This window comes from Microtus ochrogaster, unplaced genomic scaffold, assembly GCF_000317375.1.
Source record: "Microtus ochrogaster isolate Prairie Vole_2 unplaced genomic scaffold, MicOch1.0 UNK2, whole genome shotgun sequence".
Lineage (NCBI taxonomy): Eukaryota > Metazoa > Chordata > Mammalia > Rodentia > Cricetidae > Microtus > Microtus ochrogaster.
The window spans coordinates 18,543,841-18,567,372 of record NW_004949100.1 but is presented as its reverse complement, the minus strand read 5'-3'; the positions used below and the strand labels follow the sequence as shown (position 1 = coordinate 18,567,372).

At 41.7% G+C, this 23,532-nt stretch overlaps 1 protein-coding gene across 11 annotated transcripts in view; it reads left to right on the top strand.

Moving 5' to 3' along the window:
* Zmynd11 (zinc finger MYND-type containing 11) overlaps positions 1-18,501 on the top strand; it is an 89,125-nt gene extending 70,624 nt beyond the window's left edge. For 5 of the 11 annotated variants that reach the window (XM_026788405.1, XM_026788406.1, XM_026788407.1 and 2 more), the window contains 11 exons: positions 4,706-4,783; positions 5,299-5,391; positions 7,209-7,296; positions 7,886-7,941; positions 8,703-8,780; positions 9,509-9,627; positions 12,419-12,626; positions 13,029-13,265; positions 13,863-14,135; positions 14,341-14,526; positions 16,283-18,501. In XM_026788405.1, coding sequence (XP_026644206.1) covers positions 4,706-4,783; positions 5,299-5,391; positions 7,209-7,296; positions 7,886-7,941; positions 8,703-8,780; positions 9,509-9,627; positions 12,419-12,626; positions 13,029-13,265; positions 13,863-14,135; positions 14,341-14,526; positions 16,283-16,405 — 1,539 coding nt within the window. In that variant the 3' untranslated portion in view covers positions 16,406-18,501. Of the gene's footprint in view, positions 1-3,621; positions 3,703-4,705; positions 4,784-5,298; positions 5,392-7,208; positions 7,297-7,885; positions 7,942-8,702; positions 8,781-9,508; positions 9,628-12,418; positions 12,627-13,028; positions 13,266-13,862; positions 14,136-14,340; positions 14,527-16,282 lie in introns of those variants that run through there. The other 6 variants (XM_013353126.2, XM_026788412.1, XM_026788410.1 and 3 more) reach the window with 4 other exon arrangements.
* Positions 18,502-23,532: the final 5,031 nt, after the last annotated feature.

The following is a 23,532-nucleotide window of genomic DNA, read 5'->3' as shown; positions in this document are numbered from 1 at the left end:
ATGGTGCTGCCTTAACCATTTACTGTCATCAGGTGACCTGGTTGCTTGGTATGGGCTTAGCTGTACAAAAAAGCAATAGGAACTCTGAAAAAGGAAGAAGCTGTTCAGATTAAGTCCAACACAAAAACTGTAAAATCCTGCATATAATTATCTAATCACTATAGAAGCTACCTAAGCCCACCCTAGTAAGAAAAGACATTGCATGATTTATATATTGCATTTCCATGGCAAATGTAACAGTGTTAGAGTAAACAGCTTGGAAATGAGTGATGGGCATTGTGTCATGTCTTGGGCAACAGGGTATTAGATTCTTGTGACTTCTCTTTCAAAGTCTAGTTAGCACTTAACTAGACTTTATTATAGTTTTTTTTGATTATTTTTATTTAGTACATGTCGATGTTTTGCCTGCATGTATGTCTGTATACCACATGCATGCCAGGAACCCAAAGAGGTCAGATACCCTGAAACTGGATTTACAGATGGTTGTGAGCCATCAGGTGGGTCCTTGGAATCAAACCCAGGTTTGATTTCTACAAAGATAAGAACTCTTAATAAGTAAAACCACTGAGCCCCATGAAGCTTATTCTAACGCTCAGGATCTAAAAAGGTAACTCTTAGGCTGATTCCTAGATAGATGGGTGAGATCTTAAGCAAAACTTACTTAGTGTTTGTAGTATTGAGGTACAGAAAGTACATAATTTCCTCTTGTCTACAGTATAAAATATGTGCTATGGGGTGGGATGGATGTGGAGCTATGCAGGCAGAGGTCTCACTGTCTGGATGCCTTCTGTCTTAAAAACAGAACAGGTATAGTGTATGCCTTGGCTAGGACAGAAAAAGAGGGCTGGCAAGAGGGCTCAGTTGTCAAGCTTCGGGACCTGCATTCCATTCCTAGGACTTAACATGGTGCAGGGAGAGAACTAACTTCCTTAAGTTACCCTTCGACCTCTGTATGTGTGTTAGTGCTGTGTTTGATAATTAGGCAGGATTGACCTCTTAAGACATGGGAGAGCTATGTCAATGGAGTCTTACTCACTTTGAAGAGGGCTAAGGCCTGCCCGAGGAGAACAAGTATAATCTTCAAACCAGTGAAGGAGTAGAGAGAGAGGGAGAGAAAGAGGTGTGTGTGGAGGTGTGATAGGTGGCACTCTGACTTGGCTGTTTGTTGTCTGTTGTGTGTTGAATGGGTCAGCAGCACTTGGACTTGGTCAAGGGCTGTCTGTTTAGTGATTCTGACGGTCATGTTTATGTTAAAAGTGAGTCCTCCATGGGTTGAAGTAGCTTTTCCTCAGACTACTCAAATTGGTGGGTGGACTGTTGGTCATGCACTGCAATACTGTGTCCACGCCTCAATAGGCAGTTCTTTCTGTTTCCCACAGGGGTCCCCAGAAGTCTTGCCCCGTGGATTTTTTTTTTCCTTTTGGTTTTTGAGACACAAGTCTTTCTGTATAGTTCTGGCTGCCCTTCTGGAACTCTCTTTGTAGATTAGGCTTGCCTTGAACTCACAAAGATCTGTGTCTGCCTCCCAAGTGCTGGGGTTAAAAGGCATGTGCCATCACACACAGCTTCTGTGGGTTTCTTTTATGAAATAGTAAGCCTGAAATATACCTGATAATGAAAGAAAGCCTGCAAGCCCCTCCGGTGTATAAACATCGCAGTCCACATTTTATTCTCATACATACCTGGGAGAGGTTCAGTTTCCATGGAGAGGCCCTTCTTTTGTGGAGGGAGATTCCATCACGCTGTGGTCCAGACACAGCTCTGAGCTCACAACCAGCAAGACTAAATGTGTGCAGCAAAAGGCTTGAGAGCAGCTTCAGTATCTAGAACAGAATCCTTGTTTGTCATCAGAAAAGAGGGCTGGGTTTCAAGTAAATACCATGAACTCCTCAAACTGATCTGGTTTGTCTGTGAAATTCCTTTGGGTCAGCCCCATAGGACCAAGGACACTAAAGCTGCAGCTTTAGTAGCTAAAATGAACCCACAAATGCTTAAAATATAACCAACCAAATTTTGATGTATACCATGAGAAGACAACACTTTCTTTTATGAGCAGCAGACCAAAACTGGGTAAGGATTGAAAAAACAGACTCAGGGGGACTGTGAAGTAACCTTTAAAAGGAGCTGTTGAAGATTCACCACTTTACATTTAGTAGAGCAGCAAAAGGTGAAATTTCAACTGCTTTCCCAGTCTGTGCCTGTAGTTTTTTGTTTTTTTTTTTATTAATGTCCTTGGGCAATGGGTCACACTGAGCATATAGACTGTGAACACCTAAGTCTCATCCGTCAACCCGCTCAGTCAGAACCCCAGGAGTGGCTTATAGATAGACATTGGCAGTTTTCTTTCAAGGAAAGATTTTTGTTCGAAGGGCACACACAGGTCCCTGTGTGGCATCTGAGGACCATATGGGGCATGTTTCAGCATAGCTGGCTCTTGTCCCTTCCCATCCTCTGTCACAGGAGAGTTTACTTGTTCTAGAACTTCATATAAATGGATAATGACATTATTTCTAAAGCTTCTAGCTGGTTTTCATGTGATATAGACTACAATGGAATGTCTAAACCTGAGGAGATCTTCTCAGGCAAGGATAAGAGTTTCTTGGTGTAATGTATGAAGGTTATATTTGAAAGTAAGCCACTTAGCTGTTTGCTGTCACACCCTTCTGGGATAGTCACTTTTCTAGACTTATTAGAGCTGTACTTCTAATTGCACTTAAATACTCCAGGCATCTGAGTATTTAAAACCAATTTAAACAGTGTAAGAGCTAGTTGTCACCCTCTGTACTACTATGTATTCCAATAAAGCTCCAGACTCACTCTTTCCCCAGACAATGTATTGTATGGTTACACAGATCAGTAGCCTTGGTCTTACAGATAAAGCCAGAAAGAGCTGAACTCAGATTCTGTTTAAGCTAGGTGATGATGGGAGCGAGTTGGAGAATGAGTTCCCTGAACCTCAGTGTGATTTCCATGCTGTTGCAAAGTGTTTTAAAGACAGAAGAATCTAGTGGAGATATTTTAGCTGTATTGATATTTCAGTTCCTTCTGACTTTTGCACATAGGTAGACATTGTATTCTTTTCTTTTGTGCAGTACTGGCATCAAAAGAGCTTAGGTTCAAGCCAACAAAGTGAAACATACCATTAGTTTATGCTTAGAGCATAGTTGAAAGAGCCAAGGCCACTGTCGCCAGTCAGGTGGCTGCAGACAATCCAACTGGGCTTGAGGAACTCAAAGGAAGGTTCAGAGAGGACAGGCATTTGATTGGTGCAGGGCTAGGTTCAGTGTTTAGTGAATGTGTTTTAGTACTACATGAAGGGTTGATTGTGTATTTCCTTGAAATGAGTTACCGACTTACAGACTGTAACCTGGTCAAATAGCATTTCAAGACTTCTGTCTGCTATCTGTTGTATTGTACATGACTGTATGGTCATTTCTCATTTGAGTTCAGCAGTGCTAATGATGTGTCCACAGTGCGTAGAACAGACCTGACAGGGTACCTGGATAGGAGCATGCGTTTCCATGTTCCCTTCTTTTTAACGAGTAGACTTGTTTTCCTGCATGCTGGGAGAAAAACACTTGTCTCACCCTCCTCACCCCCCGTATCTAACCACTTTCCGTCTGTTTGTGTTAGATGATGGCACAGGCCATAGGGCTGAGAGGGGAAACATGGAGTGTGCCTTCACTTTGCCAAAGAGTCCAGGTGAGAAATGCAAATGGAAGGCAAGCTAGGTCTTAAATGGTAAATGTTGAGCAAAGGATGACACAGGCCTATAATACCAGCACTCAGCCAGATGAGTTCACTGCCAGGCTAGTATATAGCAAGTTCCAGGCCAACCTTGCCTATATAATGAGACCCTATTTCAAGAAATGAAAGAATTATCTGAGATTGTTTATAGATAGTAAATTGTCAACTTTTTACTAGATATTTCATTATGCATAGGTAATGAATCTGAAAATGTTTTGCTCTCCATGCTTAGTCTATTAAAATGACTTTCTCTGTGTGAATAACTTCCTGTGTGTTTCTAATAGAAATGATATCAACTGAAAATCATGTGACTGAAAAGTTGTGACAGCCATTAAAACTAGGGCTAGCCCCATACATCTCTCTGCAGTGTGATGTAACAATGCCATCTTTGGCCTGGCATGTGCCTCCATTCTGACAGAGGGACATTTGTCCTAGTTTCCGGAATGTCTAGAAGTGACATGAAATGTGAAATCCAGTCTTCTTGAGAGATGAATCAAATAATCTAATCAGTAATAATTTCCATTTCCACTAATCTGGCATATTGCATGAAAAGCAGATAGGTTAGTGTACCCTCCATGTACAGGTTAAAGTTTTAAGAAAACATGATATATTGAAATTGTCTGTTTGGTACTATCAATTTAGAGTGTTTCTTAAAAGACTTTAACCAGTGGTCTTTAGTAAACTTAGAGATTCTCTGTTACATATATTATATCCCCCTTTCAGAAAATGCTTTGAAGTTTTGAAATATCAGAAGAGATAAAATTTTCATTTTTTAGGCAATATGTCAAGTACTACATATTTCCCAATTTCCTCCTTACTGAGAGAAATATTACTTATGTTTTGCAAATATCACAGACTTTATCTAACAAAGTATTTGCTCTAGTCCATTTTACTTTTCTGCCTTTTAAATATGGACACATGAATGATAGACTTGTTTGGCCTCTTCTTTCTTCCCCAGAGCATTAAGAAGAAGCATTCAAACAAGCAGGAGATGGGCACCTACCTGAGGTTCATTGTCTCCCGCATGAAGGAGAGGGTGAGTGCTGCTGGGTCCCCAACATCTTGCCAGGCTTGCTTTCTCTCCAACTGTGGTTCTCAGGTTCTGTGGGCATATTTGGTCTTAAGGTCTCAGTCTGCTGTCCAGACTGGACTTGAATTTGTGAACCTCTTGCCTCAGCCTCCTGAGTGCTGGGATTATAGTCCTGTACTACCAAATTTGGTTGCTGTTTTATTCATTTTCTAGAACAAATGTTTTTTGTATTGGACTGGAATTTGTCTTTTGTTTTGTTTGATACAAGCATTGAATTGACTACATTCAGTTAAGACACAATGTAAAAGTTAATTTATCAAATGAACATTTGCATTGGCTATTGCTATTTAAAATGAAGTGGCATTTCTCAAATAGCTGTTCTGCAAACCTTGAAAAGTGCACATTACATTAGCTATACATTCTCCATTAATTATGATGGACGTTTTGTAAGATTATAAAATACGTTGAGCTTCAGGAATTGATGTTTTACATGTCCCTTTATGTATTTAACAACCCTTTAGGCTATAGACCTTAATAAAAAGGGAAAGGACAGTAAGCATCCGATGTACCGGAGGCTGGTCCATTCAGCTGTTGATGTCCCTACCATACAAGAGGTAACGTGGCTCCTTTTATTTCCACTTCCATGTGTCCAGCAGGTTAGAGGGGAAGTAGCGTGCGCAGTGGTGGCTGTGCTGTGAGGTCTGTTGTGCATTCCTGCCTTTAACTGTCACACAGTCTAATGCAAATTTTAAAACACCCGACTTTTAACCACTTACAGCTAGAATCTTGATATTTGTTGATTACAGGAAGCGGGACAGCTTGACATTTTGTATGTAAAGTACTGATTTCTAACATGAGTTTCTATTTTAGCAGTGTGCTTGGGAGTTTTAGGTAAAACTTAGGGTGTAGACTAGATTTAGTGTTTTGGGAAACCATAAAAAGAACAAAATTAGGATTAAATCTAAAAGAAGTAATTCTATTATATATTTCATAAGTATATTTTAGTACTTTTTGAGAATTGCAAACAGTGAGTTTTGACCACCTTCTACCCAAACTCCTCACAGATTCAAGCCCTCTTTCTAATTACCCACCCAACTTTATAGCCTTTTTTTAAAAAAACCATCAAGTCCAATTTGTGCTGCCCATATATCTCAGGTTTTGGTCTTGTCTTTGTGCTACACCCCCCCCCCCCCACACCCTGTGCTTGGGCTCCTCTAGTCCCTTCCAGCCAAAACCCTCTTGACCCACTGCCATCATTCTTCCCTGAGGCTTCTAGATCCTGTTAGCTCCCTGTACAATGGGCTGATGCTAGCTGGGTTAATGCCTTGTCCTGAAAGGAGAGTTAACAGAAAGACAAGATTTTTATGATATTACCAGTTTAAAATCCAAAATATGAGTCATGGTTCAGAACAGAACTCAACAGGAAGCACTTTGGGGGTACTGTAAGGAGATACTTAAGTCTGGGCAAGGCCTTGTACAGGTTCAGTGCCTGGTGTACCCCAGCCTTACAGAAGCAGGAACGCAGGGAGGGAAGTCAGGCATCAAAGCTTGAACATAATTTCCTGTAGGGTATGTATGACCTAGGAGAAGTGGGAATTTCCATTGAAGGAATGGCAGTTGAACTAGAACTATACAGGAAAGAAGCTGCATGCGCAGGGAGAAAGTACATGGGTGCTCTCCTGCTATTCCCAGATAGCTTAGCTATATACACACTACTTGAAAAAGTTTGAGCTTCCCACAAGGGAGAAAAACGCTCTGAAAATTATTCTGTTACCCTCTTTGGCCACCAACAGCAGAGCTATAAAATTTACTTCGAAGGAGTCTTTTTTTGTGTCTCATCAATGTAGAGAAAGCTGTGTGTTGCTTTGTCTATAGAGGAACTCTCAAGGCTCCACTGCAGACTAGTGCCTGTCCTTACTTAGAGCGCTGTCCTCAGCCTGTGGGTTGTGGATCAGATATTTACATTACAATTCATAACAGTAGCAAAATTACAGTTAAGAAGTAGCCATGAAATAATTTTATGGTTGGGGGTCAAAACATCATAAGGAACTGTATAAAAAGGTCATAGCATTAGAAAGGTTGAGAGCCACTGTCTTAGAGGTTTGGTGACTATTGTGGAGGCTAACAGCTCCTTTTCCTGGTCGTGATCCAGCTGTTAGAAAGATGGCAGGCATGTGTGGTCCTGCTCTCGTCTGAGCATTTTCTGACAAAGCTCAGCAGCAGCTGCCACCACTGCTGTAGATGAGGTGTGGCAGCTGTGAAGGCCATTGTGGGGCGTTAACACAGTGGGCACACTACTATTTGTGGCACTGTCACTTATGTTGGGGGCAACAGGGGGAGTCCTGATGTCAACTTGACAGCTTCTGTTCTGTCCTCTTCTCAAGTCCTGTCACTTACAACACATTTGTCCTTCTGTCTTTTACCCCCACAGAAAGTGAACGAGGGAAAATACCGGAGTTATGAGGAATTCAAAGCTGATGCACAGCTGCTTCTCCACAACACAGTGATTTTCTATGGAGGTTCAATCCTTTTTCTCTTTTGTATACAGTCTTGAAAATGCTAAATTCCATGTTGAGAATATCTGTCATGGTTCCTTGTAATTCATGCATGAGTCATGATGTTGGAATTTAAACTGATGGCGTCTTGCTGGTGTGGCTTACAGAGGTGATGGCAGTGGTGTGGGGAAAACACTCTTTCACTTTTTTTTTAAATGGTGCCGAGGATGAGGGGCTAGCCCAGGGCCTCATGCATGCTAACCAAGCACTCTACCTCTGAGCTACATCTTTAGTGAAATGTATTCTTTACATTCACTTGCTTTATCTTAGCTAAGAGGTTTCTCCAGGCATTTCATTAATTCTGATACTTTCCCACTAAGATCTTATTCTTAAAGTCAAGAGGTCATTCTCTACCTAGAGGATTAGTGGTTGTGTTAAATGTAAAACTGAAAGTTGCCTGTAGGATTTATTTTGTCCCTTGAACATGACATAAAATGTGTGTTTTGCTGAATGTGTCTCAATTTGGTAAACTGAAATGACAATAGGGTCACTTGACTTGATGGTGGCAGTTTCTAGAGTACTGATGATAAGTTGTGTTTATTTTCAATTACAGCAGACAGTGAGCAAGCGGACATTGCAAGGATGTTATATAAAGACACGTGTCATGAGGTACTTACCATTCACACCTAATAATTAAACTTCTTTTAGTCTAAATTTAGTTAAGACTTCTGTCCTTCCTTGCTACATTTAATTATGGCATCTCCTTTGAATTTAATTTGATTTTCATGTTTGCCATACATGGAAAGTAAACAAACAAAATATTTCTGTAACAGGTGACTAAGGATATGGTGGCAGATTTAGCTAGTAATTTTCAAGCACTGTTTGTTGCTGATGTGAGTGTTGGTAAGATGTGAACAAATTGCACTCTGCAGCCAGACTCACAACTTGGATTGAGGGTTCACATATGCCTTCTATTAGACCCAGTTGAGGCAGAGAACAAAGTTCATATGCATACAGTAAATGAATCACCTGTAAATATTAATTTTGTAAAAATTCTCATATAAGAAGTGTGATTTCTTCATTTCATTTCAAATTCGATATTTCCTTTTTAGTTATTAAACAGTTTTTTATTGAATGTCTATAGTGCCCAGACAGTGTGTTAGAAGGAATGTAACGGTGATGTAGGTATAGACTCCAGTGTCTAGACAGCTGTCTTCTGAAGAGAGGCTGGCAACAGGAAATAACGCAAGTGGCCTTTACAGTGATGAAGAAACAGTGTGCAAGCGAGGGAAGGGTACTGTCACCCTTGCATGTCTTCCACAGGCATGGCAGGACCTGTCATCCTAGCGGATTTTAAGTGTACTAGGTTAGTCAGTCCCACGCAGCCACATTGGCTGCTGTGTGGCTCAGACCATTGCTTTGCTTTTCAGCTGGATGAGCTGCAGCTTTGCAAGAACTGCTTCTATCTATCAAACGCACGGCCCGACAACTGGTTCTGCTATCCTTGCGTATGTGGAATTTTGTCATTTTCATTGATAGAGTACCGTTTGGATCACAGTTACTTCCTGTTTACTTAGAAATGATAATACCTGTGAAATATATTTCTTTACATCATAGTACCTGTGGCCTTAATAAATACTTACAAATGAAACATGAGAAAATAACAATAATTGCTTTTCAGTTCCGAATTTCAAACGGAGTTCTTAGTAAGACCCAACGGAATTCTTAGTAAGACCATACACGGGGTCCTTTGATAGACAGGAGAGTGAGTCTTTGCTTTTCTTCTCATTTTCAACAAGAGACCCATGGCTTTGCTATGTCTGTAGTTCTGTCATCTCCTCTGAAATGGAAAAAAGCCTCTGGCTATTTGAGGGTATCCCATGACACTGACATTGGGTGGACTTGTGGGGCCTCAAACTCTTCTCTCCTAACAAATACCCAGGTGATGCTGGGCACAGAAGCAAAGTCAGGGCACTCTGTTTACTACTATCATGCACAGGGCCCTTGACTTTAGAGGCAACTTTACTCCAGTTCCTGTCTCATCTGGCAAATAGTCCATAATTCTACTTTCTCTTAAGCTTATTAATTGTTTATATCGATGGCAAAAGGAAAACAAAACACTTGTATGTGTTTCAGAGTTAAAAGGAAAGATACAAATGGATTGTGTCTTTCTTAATCCACGCTTCTCTATTTAAAAAGTCATTCAATATTAAAAGAAATGACATTTCATTTTCAGATACCTAATCATGAGCTGGTTTGGGCTAAAATGAAAGGTTTTGGGTTTTGGCCAGCCAAAGTCATGCAGAAAGAAGACAATCAAGTTGATGTCCGCTTCTTTGGCCACCACCACCAGAGGTAATTCTTAAACTCATGTAATAGCAAGAGCTGCGCTTATGCATGTGTACTGACTGCTGTTAGAGACAGTGGGTGCTGTGTTTATTTCAAATTCAGCATATGCCTGTAGCTGGTAATAATTTATGCAAGTTTTTCAATATTACTGAAAACAGTGGAATACTTGGTCCTCAGGTATAAACACACTTGTGCTGAGATTGAACCCATCATGTCGGGTGTGGATCCACAGACAGGCACGTCCATCCCACACTGTAAAGATGTGTGGCATTTGTGTCTCCTCTGTGGCCCTATTAATAGGCAAAAATAATTAACTTGGGATTAGAGCATCTGTCTAAGAATGTGGACAAGCACAGTAAGTGTAGAGGAGAGGGACCAATTACAAAGCATCATCTTTACTCCTTTACTTACTTATATATGTAGAATACATAAAGTCTATATATTCTAAAAGAAGAAGCTGACTATAAAATTACTTCATATATTTCATAGAAAGATACCAACCCATAGGATGGCACACTTATTATACTGTTCTCAGTGTGAGTTAAGGCCCCAATGACACTGGACATTAAAAATTAGGATATAACAGTATTGACATAAAAAGTCAGCTGTGGGGCTGGAGAGATGGCTCAGCGGTTAAGAGCATTGCCTGCTCTTCCAAAGGTCCTGAGTTCAATTCCCAGCAACCACATGGTGGCTCACAACCATCTATAATGAGGTCTGGTGCCCTCTACTGGCCTGTAGGCATACACACAGATAGAATATTATATACATAATAAATAAATAAATATTTTTTAAAAAAAGGTCAGCTGTGCATGTGCTCTGAACATCTCCTTAGATCATAGTGTCTGGGGCATAGGGCAGTATTGTATGAGAAGATTCAAAACAAAGGACTGTATTTTTCTCTCCTGATTTATAGTTTGTCCTATATCCTGTGAGTACTTTAAATGTCTGTTTTCTCATTCATATAGACACACCTAGCAGACACTGTTGTTATGTTAAGAAAAACTAATGACACAATGTACAAGGGTAATACATTTTAGCTTTTGGTGAATGGGTAAGTTTTAGCATAAAAGGCTTCTCGCTTCAAATCTAGTTAGTTTCATGTTCTCACAAGAGGGCACTGTCCACATACCAGTAGGGTAAGTCAGTGTCTGTTAGTGTTTGTCCAAGTCTCTGCACCAACTCTGTCATCCAGATACACTAGCCAGGCTCTCTGAGCTTTGCGAAAGTTGTGACCTCACTCCTCGTGCACGCTTGATACAGACATAAGCATAGCACCTAGCTGGCAGTATTCAGAGTGATGATTATAAGTTAATATCGGGAGTATGGGGGAGGAGAATGTTTTTGAACTTCCAGATAGACAGGTCTCTCTGCTATTCCATCATATAATGCAGAATTATTGATCTGGATAGAATATGACATGAAAGATTGCTTAGGGGACACAGTAAAAATTCTATTTTATTAGAGTATTTTATGTATTGAAAAGAAACAGATTGTAATCATGAATTAAGCACTAAAAAATGGCTCATGAGGAGGTACTAGTTGTTAGTTTTGAGAAATGTGTTTTTGATAGTATATTGTATTACACATAGGAGGCAGAAAAATTATGCAAATAATTTTGGACTCATTCCACTTAGACTGAGGCTGACTTAGCATGCAGGAGAGGCCAGCTGTTGCCTGCATATAGATCTGCAGCAGTAGGTCTGTCTAGGATCTGCAAGATGGTCAGTTATTTTGGACCACTCAGCTTCTTTAAGGCAGCCAGACCTTTTGATGGAGCCAGCAAAAAAGTCATTGGATAAGTAGTAAGTCACAGAATCAGTTCATCCATCTTTACTTTATTAAACTAGCCTTAATTGTAGAATGTCTTTACTTCTTGTTTTTTTTTTTTATTAGCTCAGAGTACTCAGTGTTAATTTAAACTGACACCTATGCATGGAAATGTTTTAAATTCTGTTAAGAATGTAAGGGAAGGGGCATCTATTCTGGTAGGTGATCATCCTACTCTTTCTGCACACCTTGCCACAGGATCCTCACTGAAGCAGCAAACTTTTACATTTTTGTTAACTGTCCCTGTGCAACAGGAGCACATGACTTCCATGTTCTACATCACCTCTACCCTTGTCACAAATGCAGAGACACTATGTATCAGGAACATAAATCACATGCTTTCAGGTACCAGTCAGTGTATGTGTATATACTCATGTACTGGCACACACACACACACACACACTCCTGTTCATTACTTTCAAATCTCTGGTACATGTTGTAACTCAGAGACACTTCTGAGGGCTTGCATTTTGCTAAAGAATAAAGACCCAGCTTCATGTGTTAATTTGGTTTGTCTAAAGCATAGGAGCATAAGCATAGCACAAATGTAATTTAGTTAATACTTAGTTAATATCCTCATTGTAAATAGATACACACACACACATATACATATATAAAGAAAAAGTATGTGCATTTTGAAATGGTTCCATAATGGTGATCAGCATGCAACTGGATGGGTCCTGCTAGCTTACATCATCCAAAACAATAGATATATTTTTAAAAAGACTGAAGAATGTCTCTATGAACAATGGTGAGCTGAGGTGAATAAAGACAGTGAGCAAGTCACCGTGTCCTGGGAACTGACTGCTCACCTCCTGTCTGTTGGCTACGAGTTTGTTAAGCCTGAGTGTCAGCCTTTGTCAAGTTGTTGCAGATACTCTTCACTTTAGGCAGAGTCCACACCACGCTCTGAACCCTTTCTACCACTGTTGCTGTTTCTCACTCCATCTCCCAATCCTTTCCGTAGGGCCTGGATTCCTTCTGAAAACATTCAGGATATCACGGTCAATGTTCACCGACTGCATGTGAAGCGCAGTATGGGCTGGAAAAAGGCCTGTGATGAGCTGGAACTACATCAGCGGTTCCTCCGTGAAGGCAGGTTCTGGAAGTCCAAGAATGAGGACCGAGGTGAGGAAGAGGCAGAGTCCAGTATCTCGTCCACCAGTAACGAACAGGTGAGTGATGTCTCGGTAAGAAGGTCCTGATTATTCTGCATTTTCAGTGCAGAAACCTCCGTATACATGCCTCACTGTCATAAACAGGTTTTGACATCTTCTTTCCCTTTCATACAAACATCTGTAAAGTGCTCTGCACAAGTAAGCACCCCAGTGCAAAGATGTGAGTGGGTAGAAGCGACCTGGAGCCTGGCCCAGCCGGTGGGAGGAGAGTAAGCGCGCTGCTCGGCTCTGCAGGTCCACAGGCTCTTCCATCACCAACCCACAGCAATAACGAAGCAAGTGGCTGCTGAGTGGATGGAAGGACTCCCTTCTACCTGCGGGTCCACTACAAGTATTCTCAGCACAGAGGTATTTCCTAGGGTGCCGAATAATAAGATCTTACTTTTATAATGCCCACAGCTGAAGGTCACTCAAGAACCAAGAGCAAAGAAAGGACGACGTAATCAGAGTGTGGAGCCCAAAAAGGAAGTAAGTTGCCCACCTCACAGTGTCCAGGTGGCAATCGAGAGAGGAAAGAGTCTGAAAGTACGGTCAAGACAGTCAAGTAATGTCCGTCAAGTTAAGGCCCAGTCTCCCGACTCGTGTCGTTGTGGACTGCTGCTCGACCAGCACACGAGTGCACAGTCTCCATCCCCAGTAAGCAGCCGTGGAGCAGAGGCCGGGGAGCGAGCAGGGTGCTGCTGCGTTTCCTGAGAACCTGGTGTTTTTCATGGCAGTATGTACAACAGAGCAGTTATCTGATGAACCAGTCATGCCAGCACTTGAAAACAAGGAGACAATGGTCCAGCTTTCTTTTTCTATGATCTGAGCATGTTTTAAAATTGTAAATCTGGGTACATGCCAGACACATTCAGTGAGGTGTGATTTAGGACTCTAGCAAATCTATTGATAGTTGATAATGATTTTATATTTTGTAAACCAAAAATTTTATTTTAAAAGTAAGATCCATTGTGTTAATATATAGTGAAATTATAAATGAAATTCTTTTTAGAATCTTACACTATTAATTGTTTAACTTTTTATTTACTGGTTGTGTTTGGGGAAGATGTATTTAATTGTGAAAAAATATAACAAGATACCAGCCTTACTTGCTTGTTAACAGCATTTATATGTGTGGATGTATGGTATGTGTGTATATACATACATGCACATGTGCACACACAAACACTGAATTTTTATCTTAACTGAGTTTGGGTGAGTTACAATGTCCTGTTTTGCTTCTAAACACTTTAGGAACCAGAGCCAGAAACGGAAGCAGTAAGTTCCAGCCAGGAAATCCCCACCATGCCTCAGCCAATTGAGAAGGTGTCAGTGTCAACCCAGACCAAGAAGTTAAGTGCCTCTTCTCCAAGAATGCTGCATCGAAGCACCCAGACTACTAGTGATGGCGTCTGTCAGAGCATGTGCCACGACAAATACACCAAAATTTTTAATGACTTTAAAGACAGGATGAAGTCGGACCACAAGCGTGAAACAGAAAGAGTGGTCCGAGAGGCGCTGGAAAAGGTGGGGCTGTGCACTGCTGGGGGGCAGAGGAGAGTGGAACAGCTTCTCGCGGGAGCGGCTGAGCCACTATTCCCATTCTGTTGTAATTAGTAATGCTTTCTTGCTAACATCTTTTGTGTGTACTGAAGTAGTGGGGACAGAGCCTGAGCTCAGCAGTGAGGCTTTGCTTACCTGTGTGTCCTGTCTATTGCTGTCTTCATTTCAGCTGCGTTCTGAAATGGAAGAAGAAAAAAGACAAGCGGTAAATAAAGCTGTAGCCAACGTGCAGGGTGAGATGGACAGAAAGTGTAAGCAGGTGAAGGAAAAGTGTAAGGAAGAATTTGTAGAGGAGATCAAGAAGCTAGCGACACAGCACAAGCAGCTCATTTCTCAGACCAAGAAGAAGCAGTGGGTGAGTAGTAACTGTCCCCAGCACTGCTGGGAAGGCGGTCGGCTGTGGTGAGGTCAGCTCCAACAGAGAAGTGCAGTGCACACAGACGGGGCCCCGAAGAGTAGTTGTGACTCCAGAGCATTCAGGGGATGTCCTCGAACCCCTCCTGAGCAGAGCTGACGTTGTTGTACACAATACAGTCATCTGCAGCTTTTCGAGCAGTGGAGACGACTTTAATCTGGAGATGTCTAATGGTCTTCAAACTGAAAAACTGCACGTGTATCCCAACAAGCGATGTCCCTATTCTAGACATTTCACATTACAGTAGTTTACAGAAATTGCTTCCTTATGCTTACAGTAAGAGCATGTCATTGCTGGGCGATTGCCTTCCTTCAGCTTGACTGGAAGTGTCATTGAGTCCTGATTCTAAACCTTCCCTCCCCTTGGGGTAGAGGCTCCTGCACATAGAGTCCCATAGCTCTGAGGGAACTACCTAGTGGGAACAATTCTCCCTCATGCTCCTAATTTGGTTTCAATTTAAATAATATTCTATATAGCATTTCATGATAATTTTTCCTTTTACCTAGCTTCTATTATGAAGATTCTGTAAATATATGTAAAATTTTCATAAAGTATTTGGTACAAAAAAATTGTTATAAAGACTTAGCAAAAATGACAAGGACATCCTGGCACATACGCAGAAGCCTGTATAGGCAGCTCAGTGGGAAGAGCTGGCTGAGGAGACGGGTAGACATAGGCAGGGGTTAAGGTGTGCTCCAGCAAGCTCCAGAAGGCCCAGACACCACGTTGGTAACTCTGTCTTACATAGGACACTAGATTTATTGAAGACATGATTCTCTTCACCTTCTCAACAGCAATACGGCAGGAGTTGCCACTGTTGATGTAGCAAAATCACAAAACTCAAAATATTAATTTCAACAGAAAGTAAAAACAAATACGCAGTCAAAAAGAAAACTGGAAGGTTGAATTTTTAATTTGTTTGTTTGCTTTTTGGTTTTTTCAAGACAGGTTTCTCTGTAGCTTTGGAGCCTGTCCTGGAACTAGCTCTTATAGACCAGGCTGGCCTCGAACTCACAGAGATCCTCCTGCCTCTGCACTCATAGGCGAGTGTTCTGGACCCTCAGTGTCTTGTCAGTCTGTGTGCAGAATACCACTCTATAGTCTTGTGGGTTTTAAGCTCAGTGTGCTTTTTCCTGCTCATCCTCTTGGCAGCCATCTACAGCGATGCAGCTGCTAGCTCACCAGCCCTACTTAAGATTCAAGCATGAACATTCCCTCCTTTCTTCTTCCATGTCTTACGGTCTAGCCTCAACACTAGGCACTTTGAGACCCAGCTGGCCTTTGTGGAAACTTTTAGTAGCAAGAGTGACTTTTCCCTGAAAGGCAGAACAAAGAAAGAGCTTCCTTCATAGATATGCAGGGGAAGGATGTGACGTGCTGGGTGGGAGACCAGAACTACAAATGCCCTTAGGGGGTCAGAGCAGGTAAAGAATGTGAGGGAAGAGCAGCTTTGGGGGGATGGCAGTTGATGCTGGAGTTGGTGGACTTGAGCAAGCCTATAGAGATAGGTGGGTGCAGTGTGGGGAAGATGCCTGAGCCCTCACTGTGGGTTCCTGTCCTTCCACATGAGACACGCCAATGCACATCATGGGCCTGTGGGCTAGCCTGAGCCAGAGAGCTTTGTAGGCACAGCTTTAGAAACTTAGCAGGCTCTGAGCTGTTGGCCCTGGTCTCATGTGTGCCTCCTGCCCTGCAGTGCTACAACTGTGAGGAGGAGGCCATGTACCACTGCTGCTGGAATACATCCTACTGCTCCATCAAGTGCCAACAGGAGCACTGGCACGCAGAGCACAAGCGCACCTGCCGCCGGAAGAGATGAGCCCGTCCGCCACCCTCACACGCAGCGGTTTTTGTTTCCAAGAAGCCAAAATTGTTTAGAATTTGCTTCCCATTTTGCACCAGCCTTTAAACACTTTTCGTGGTGAAATTTTGCACAGTAGTTTAAATCTTTTGTTAATGCTCCTCCGGCATTTTTCGGGGGCTGAAGTAACATCAATGGAGGGTATTACTCTAAATAAATTCTAATTGAAGATTTGTTGCATTTTCAGCAAATTTTAAAACATTTTTAGGTTTTACAGAGATTTTAACCTTTAAACAACAGATCTTAAAACAACAACAACAACAGGTGAATACGAGTGAGTCTAACAAAGACAGAACAGAGCTGAATGTAAGAGCGGCAGACGCTTCAGAAGAAAACAGACTACCTGGCCATGACCTGGCCACACGTGACCTTGCTGAGCTGGTTTTGTGCAGCTTGCTCACTGTTCACAGGCATTGCCTGTGGCCGTGCTGGCGGCATGCGATTGAATATAGGGAACAGGGTTGACACAGCAGGGCTAGCCCTGCATATTTTTTCTTAAATATTTCCCAATTGTGTTTTCATTATTTCTTTTCAATATATAACTTTTATAACAAATTATTAGCTTTGATCTTGTAGTTTAAAATTGCAGGGAAAACTGGGGTAATCTTTTACTGAGCTGGATCTTAGAGAAAAATGAATATTTAAATTTTAAAGTTTGCACATTTCATCTTTGTCCTGACATGAGTGCTTGTAACAAAATCAGCAGCAAAAACAAAAATCAAAAACCAAAAACTACCTGTACTCAGAACGTGGAATACAGCTGAGGCATGGAGTTTCTTCATTGGACCCCCTCCCTCCCCAGGGCCACCCTAACCTTACTCCCTGTGTCTCCTCGAGTGTGAGTTAGTACTCAGAGAGAGAAAGCACTTACGTGTGACAGAAGCTGTTGTTTGTAGGGAGGGTCATTGCTACTAACGAGCTCCGTCACTGCACACAGTGACTAGTGCATGTTACTTTTCTTGTATTAAAGATGCCGTGATTTGTACAAAGTCTGTATTTTGCGGGATGTCTGGTTAAGAAACATTACCAGTAGGAATGGATCGATAGTTGAATAACATTTTTTATATATACATAGATATATAAAAGACAACCAGGAAAATTAAATTTCTTTAAAACTATCTCACAATTTGTTGTTTTTCCTCCAAGACCGATCATAGACCAAGCCAAATTCCTACTTTATCCTTTAGTTATTTTTTGAGGTTAGAGAAATAATTTGTAAATATTTATTTAGACCTTTGATATTTATTAAAGCAATTACTCACAACAGAAGTGAAAGAGTCAGGAGAAAAGCCTTTTAAAAAGTTTTCTCCGGTCCATCAGGGTCACTCTAAAGATGAAGGCTAAGGAGTCTTCTGTGAGCCTCCTCCAGCCAGCGCTGATGCTATTGCAGGTGGTGGTAACACAAGTTAATTGACAAACTACTGCCCAACGGAGCACGCTCTTTTGTATAAACCACCAGTATCCCATCAACTCCACCAGGTTATGCAGTAACTGCAGTAACTTGGCACCACCGCTCCCTCCTTGCTGCCGCGTAACCATCATTGCTGCTGCGCTGCCCTAACCAAGGACACTTGACAGTCTTTGTTTTCAGGTTTTGAAACTTCGATCCACCCCTGTGAGAGCAAGTTATTGTGGGAATATTTTTGGTGTAAAATCATTCCAGAGTATGTACTATTTACCTGATAGCTGCATGAAAGTGAGGTTCCTGTTACTTTGGCTTCTTGTCTCTGTCGACGCGGCTGCACATTTCCAAGTTACTACAGCGTGAAACTGTGTGTTTAAAAAAAACAAAATTAAAAAAAGATTGTGGCCTGGTTTTGTAAAAGTTTTAGATAAAATTACAATTGATTGTTTTAGGAATCATTAAAATTTTCTGCAATCATAAAGCTATATCAAGGTGTTGAGTTAAGCCACTCTGCACATTGTAAGTACCCATCGTGGCTGTCCAGTTCTATGATGCATTCTGGCATTTTGTAAGCTGCTCTGACTAGCAATATATAGATTTCATTTACTGTGTTAACATTGGTTAATAAATGTATTTAAAAATACAACAATTCTTGTCCATAAGCTGCTTTAGTTCAGTGTTCTGTGGCAGACATAAACAGCTTAAACCAGTGTGGGCAACTGGAGCAATGGCTCAGCACTTAAGAGTACCGGCTGCTCTTGAAGAAGACCAGAGTATGATTCCCACATGGCAGCTCACAAGCATCTGTAGCTCCAGTTCTAGGGAACCCAGTGTTCTCTTCAGATCTCTGTGGGCACCAGGCATATACACGATGCACATACTCTGAAGGTAATACATTCATACACATGAATGTAAAGGAAGATTAAATGGATCCTGTTCAGCTCTTCACCTCAATATTTACCTTGGGTCATTTCTCAGAAAAAGGATGAGATCATGTACTCATGCCAGCTCTGGAGAATGCTGAGCAGTCAGGGTCACCCTGTTCTCACTTGGGATGGCAGGTGGGTGCCATTTTAGCAGTCTGGGGCTTTCACACCAATGTTAACCTGTCTGCGTGTAGTTTTCTGTGTGGTCTTATCGCTGACATCCTGTAGTAGAATCACAGGTGGGATGATTTAGGTTTGAGCTTACTGTAGGATTCTGAAGCTTCCAACAGTCATCACAGAACATTCTAGTCACTTCATTTTTGTCTCTGTCTCTAAGCAAAAAGCTTACCTGTCCTAAAAACACACAACTTCAGATGCCTAATTCTAGACCTTAAGCATAACAACTGTGCTCAGAAAGATTTCAACTAAGAAATACATTGCCAGGTATGAGCCCATGAGAGTGCAGACTAAATTACAGTCTCACTGCAGCCAGCCAGGCCAGAGTTGAGGTGGTGATGTGTGCTAGGAGACAGATAAGCAACTTGCACCTTTCCAGTGCTGAAACAAAAACCTGCAATAGACACAGCATGGAAGTGCCTGTATCCTAGCATATTAGAAGAAAGCTTTTTAATTAGTCTAGCAACCAGTATCCCTGGTCTGGCCACTCAAGACCAGGCAGCATAGACAGGTCAATTCAAAGTGATTTACTAATGTACCTAGATGTGTTTAACTGGTGAGCCACAGAGCTTGGTGTCAAGCTCAGGTTGGTTTGATTGCAAAGTTCATTTTTTAACCCATCTGCTGTGCCAAACTCTGGTAGAGAAACTTAATGCCCTTTTGACACTTGTCAGCAAGCTCAGCATCCCCTTAGTCATATTTGTCATCCTCCTACCTCAGCTGGCATCTTCACTCCACCCACACATTGTTCTCCCAATCCAGAGCCGCTATGCCCCTCACTAAGAGAGAGAGCACAGTAAACAGTTCTACCCATGTCTTTGTCTGTAGTCTCCTGTTTAGAGGTGCACAGACCTGGTGTCAGGAGGCATTGGATTAGTGCACTACAAGGTCCTACTTCAGCACAGGCATCATTAACAAGTTACCAAGTGGTGCCACTCTGAGGACCACAGCTGTATTATCAGGAAAATAGAAGTGATGGGTCCATATACCAATGTGTAAGATAAACTGCATGAAATTCTATAGGTACCTTGAGTCTAGAATTATCTTGATTTTCAGGTTAAGAATTCTTAACCAAGTCACATTAATGAAACATCAATATGTAGAGAGACAATAGAGTTCCTGTAATCTCATCCAGACTGCTCAAAGCCACATAGATAGCTCACTAGGGAACTGCAATGGTTGGGATCCATGGAGTGGGTCTGCAGCACGGAAGACTGGAGTTTTGTCTCTTCTTGTGAACATCCAGGCCATACGGAGTCTGCTGACCAGGTGTGAAAATTCACAGGTGAGTGTTATTGCATTAAACTACAAACTCCATAAAGCAAAAATGCTGAGAAGGAAATAGAATGTTACCAGAACTGTACATTTTATAGTTGCCATACTGTAAAAAAACAAAAAAAAATAGAACAAAACCCACAACCAAGTAAAATTAATGTATCTCATCAAACACTTTTGATGTTGGAAGTCCCTCGGTAATTTGCTTTTATTGGTTAATGAATAAATAAGCTGCTTTGGCCTGTGACAGGACAGAGCAGAGCTAGATACAAAACCTAAACTGAATGCTGGGAGAAAGAAGGTATAGTCAGAAGCCGTGTAGCCGCCAGTGGAGACAGACTTGCCCTGGAACTTTACTGGTAAACCATGAGCCTCGTGTTAAAATATGAAATAATTGAAATGGGTTAATTTGAGATATAAGAGCTAGTTAGAAATACTCTTAAGCTATTGGTCAAACAGTATTGCAATTAATATGGTATGGGAGTTCCTTCTGTCTATGTGTTGTTTTTATTGGTTAATGAATAAAGAACTGCTTTGAGCCTATGGCAAGGGCAGAACAGAACTAGGTGGGAAAAGCTAGGCTGTATGCTGGGAGAAAGAGGGCGGAGTCAAAGAGATGCCATGGAGCCACTGTCAGAGTCAAACATGCCAAAACTTTGCCAGCAAGCCACTGCCATGTGGCAATACACAGATTAATGGAGATGGGTTAAATTAAAATGTAAGAGCTAGCCAATAAAAAGCTATAGCTAATGATTTAATTAATACAGTTTCTGTGTGATTATTTCAGGGCTAAGCTAGCCAGGCAGCCAGGAACCAGCAAAAGGCTCTCTCCTCCAATATTAGTACAGATTTCTGGGTGATTATTTCAGAAATCTGGACAGCGTGGAGACAAACAGTACCTTCCGCCAACACTGTTTAATTTGTAAGTAATGTAAAATTATGGTTATTACTTTGAGACAGGGTCTCTCTCACATATTACTGACTGGCCACAAACTATGTAGCCCAAGACTGACCTTGAACTTATGATCTTTCAGGCTTGTACCTTCAGAGTGCTGAGATCATAGGCATGGACCACCACATCTGCCTTGTGGTTCTGAGGATGGAACCCAGGGCTTTGTGCCTGCTAGCCAAGCTCTCTAATATAAAAATTATGTCATTTGCATTCTTAGTTTGTATCAAGCTTTCAAAATCTAGTATTTTATTACTTTTCCCATGTCTTTATCGAGACTAGACACACTATCCAATGTGACCGGTGACTTCCTTTGTCATAGATAAGTACCTGTCCTATCAGTAACTAACTATGGCATTCACCAGCATATATGTGTCAGAGTGCCTAGGAGATACAGAAGAAAAAAAAATTAATTCTTGCCAGAATTAGAATATCCTTGAGGCTCTGTTGCAGTCTCAAATCGGAGAGTTTAAAAATTGTCTGGTCACATTCTAAAGAGAAGTGAGATCCCATCAGAAATCCTTTAATGGTGATAGGATTAACCTTGAGGATGGGGTAGGCAAGGCAAAATTTTACCTGCGTCTCTATGGCTAGGAAAGAAAGACCAGCATGGAAATGAGCATTGCACATTTACACGAGGCCTCACAGAAATCCCCACACTCAAAGATGTGTTGATGTGGAACAGCAGGTGAGTGTGGGAAGGGGCTGGTGATGGGAGCTGGCAGAAGAAAAGAGCTAAAAAAGATCAAGATTGTCAGTAGAGGATGTTTCTTCTTGGGGATCGTTCTCAAGGGAGTTTCATTCTCCTGTTTCTAAGAGGAAAGGGGCGATGAGAGCATTCTTTGCACCCAGCCCTAATGCAGAACTAGTGTTTCAAATGGTGTACTTTGCTGCTCTTCAGGGAAATGTTAAGTGAAGCAGTCCAGGGGAAGACAGCACTGATCTGACATGGGTGAGATTCTAAGGCAGTCAAGGACAAAGATTCAGAGAGTACCTTGTCTGGCAGGAATCAGGGATGGGAGTTGCTAGGGAATGGCCAGCAGCATCCAAGCACGAAAGATGAGTGAGATCCAGAGACCAACAGCAACACTAGCTCCTGACAGTGCTCATTTGGTGAACCTCACACCTGTCCTTACCAACCAAGGACAAAGAAAACACAGAATGAATGCAAAAGCCCTCAAAAATAACCTCCCACTGAGAGGCCAGGCCACACCCACTAGGACTGCGTTCGGCCATCAATCATCCTCCACAGTCTCACCCCCAGACTCCAGGGTACAGGAAACCTTGTGTACTATTGACTTCTCCATGTCCCGTGTCTTCCTATACACAGCAACATTCTCATCTAATTGCTATGAGAAAATTCTCAACAAATCAACTTAAAGAAGGAAGGAATTATTTTGTATTTTGGCTCACCAGTCAAGGTTCAAGTCCATCATGACACAGGAGGCACAGGGGTAGAAGTGCGGGGTTTCTGGCTATGTATCTGCAGCTGAAAGGCAATGAAGGGCCAATGCCTGTCCCTATAAATACCCTCTAAAGCAATAAACTAAGTCCAGTTGACAATGAAGATTAGCAATCACATCTGCACACCTAGAATGAAAATCTAGCAACAGTTGTTAGACTTCTTTAGCAATCTACTATGCTGAATGTATGTGAATGTGGTGTGTTCACCCACACTGTGATCAGAGAATTTGCAATGCTTGCATTCGGAGATGGAGGGAGGAGGAGAGATACTGTGAGGAGGCATGATGCCAGTGACTGCAAGTAATTAAAGCATGGGAACCAAGATCACAGACAGAGGACAACCAATAGACAAGATAGACTCTAAACAGCACTGTAAAGGATGAAAAAAAAACCAGATAGAGGCCTCACCCACTGCTGGCAAGAATGTAAAATAAGGACTTGGGAGATGGCTCAGTTGGCCAAGTGCTTTCCGTTAAAGTATGAGGACCTGGGTTTGATCTCCAGAACCCATGCATAAAAGGCCATAACTCCAAGTGCTGGGGAGGTGGAGATTGGTGGATTCTGGGAGCTTTCATGGAGCCTTGTTTACTTGCTAAGTCCAGCCAGAGAGAGAGACCTTGTTTAAAAAAAAAAAGGAGATATTTACATTTATCATTATCTACCTACGTATATAATTTTATATGACAGATGTATATATGTATATAATCAGTCTCATATGCGTGTGTGTGTGTGAAAGAGAGAAGGAAAAAGTGGACAATGCCTGAGGTATGATACCCAAGACTGTCCTTAGGCCATATATATGTCCTTAGGGCACAAGCACACGTGCACACACTTGCACACACACACACACACACACACACACACACACACACACACATGGAGGGAGGGA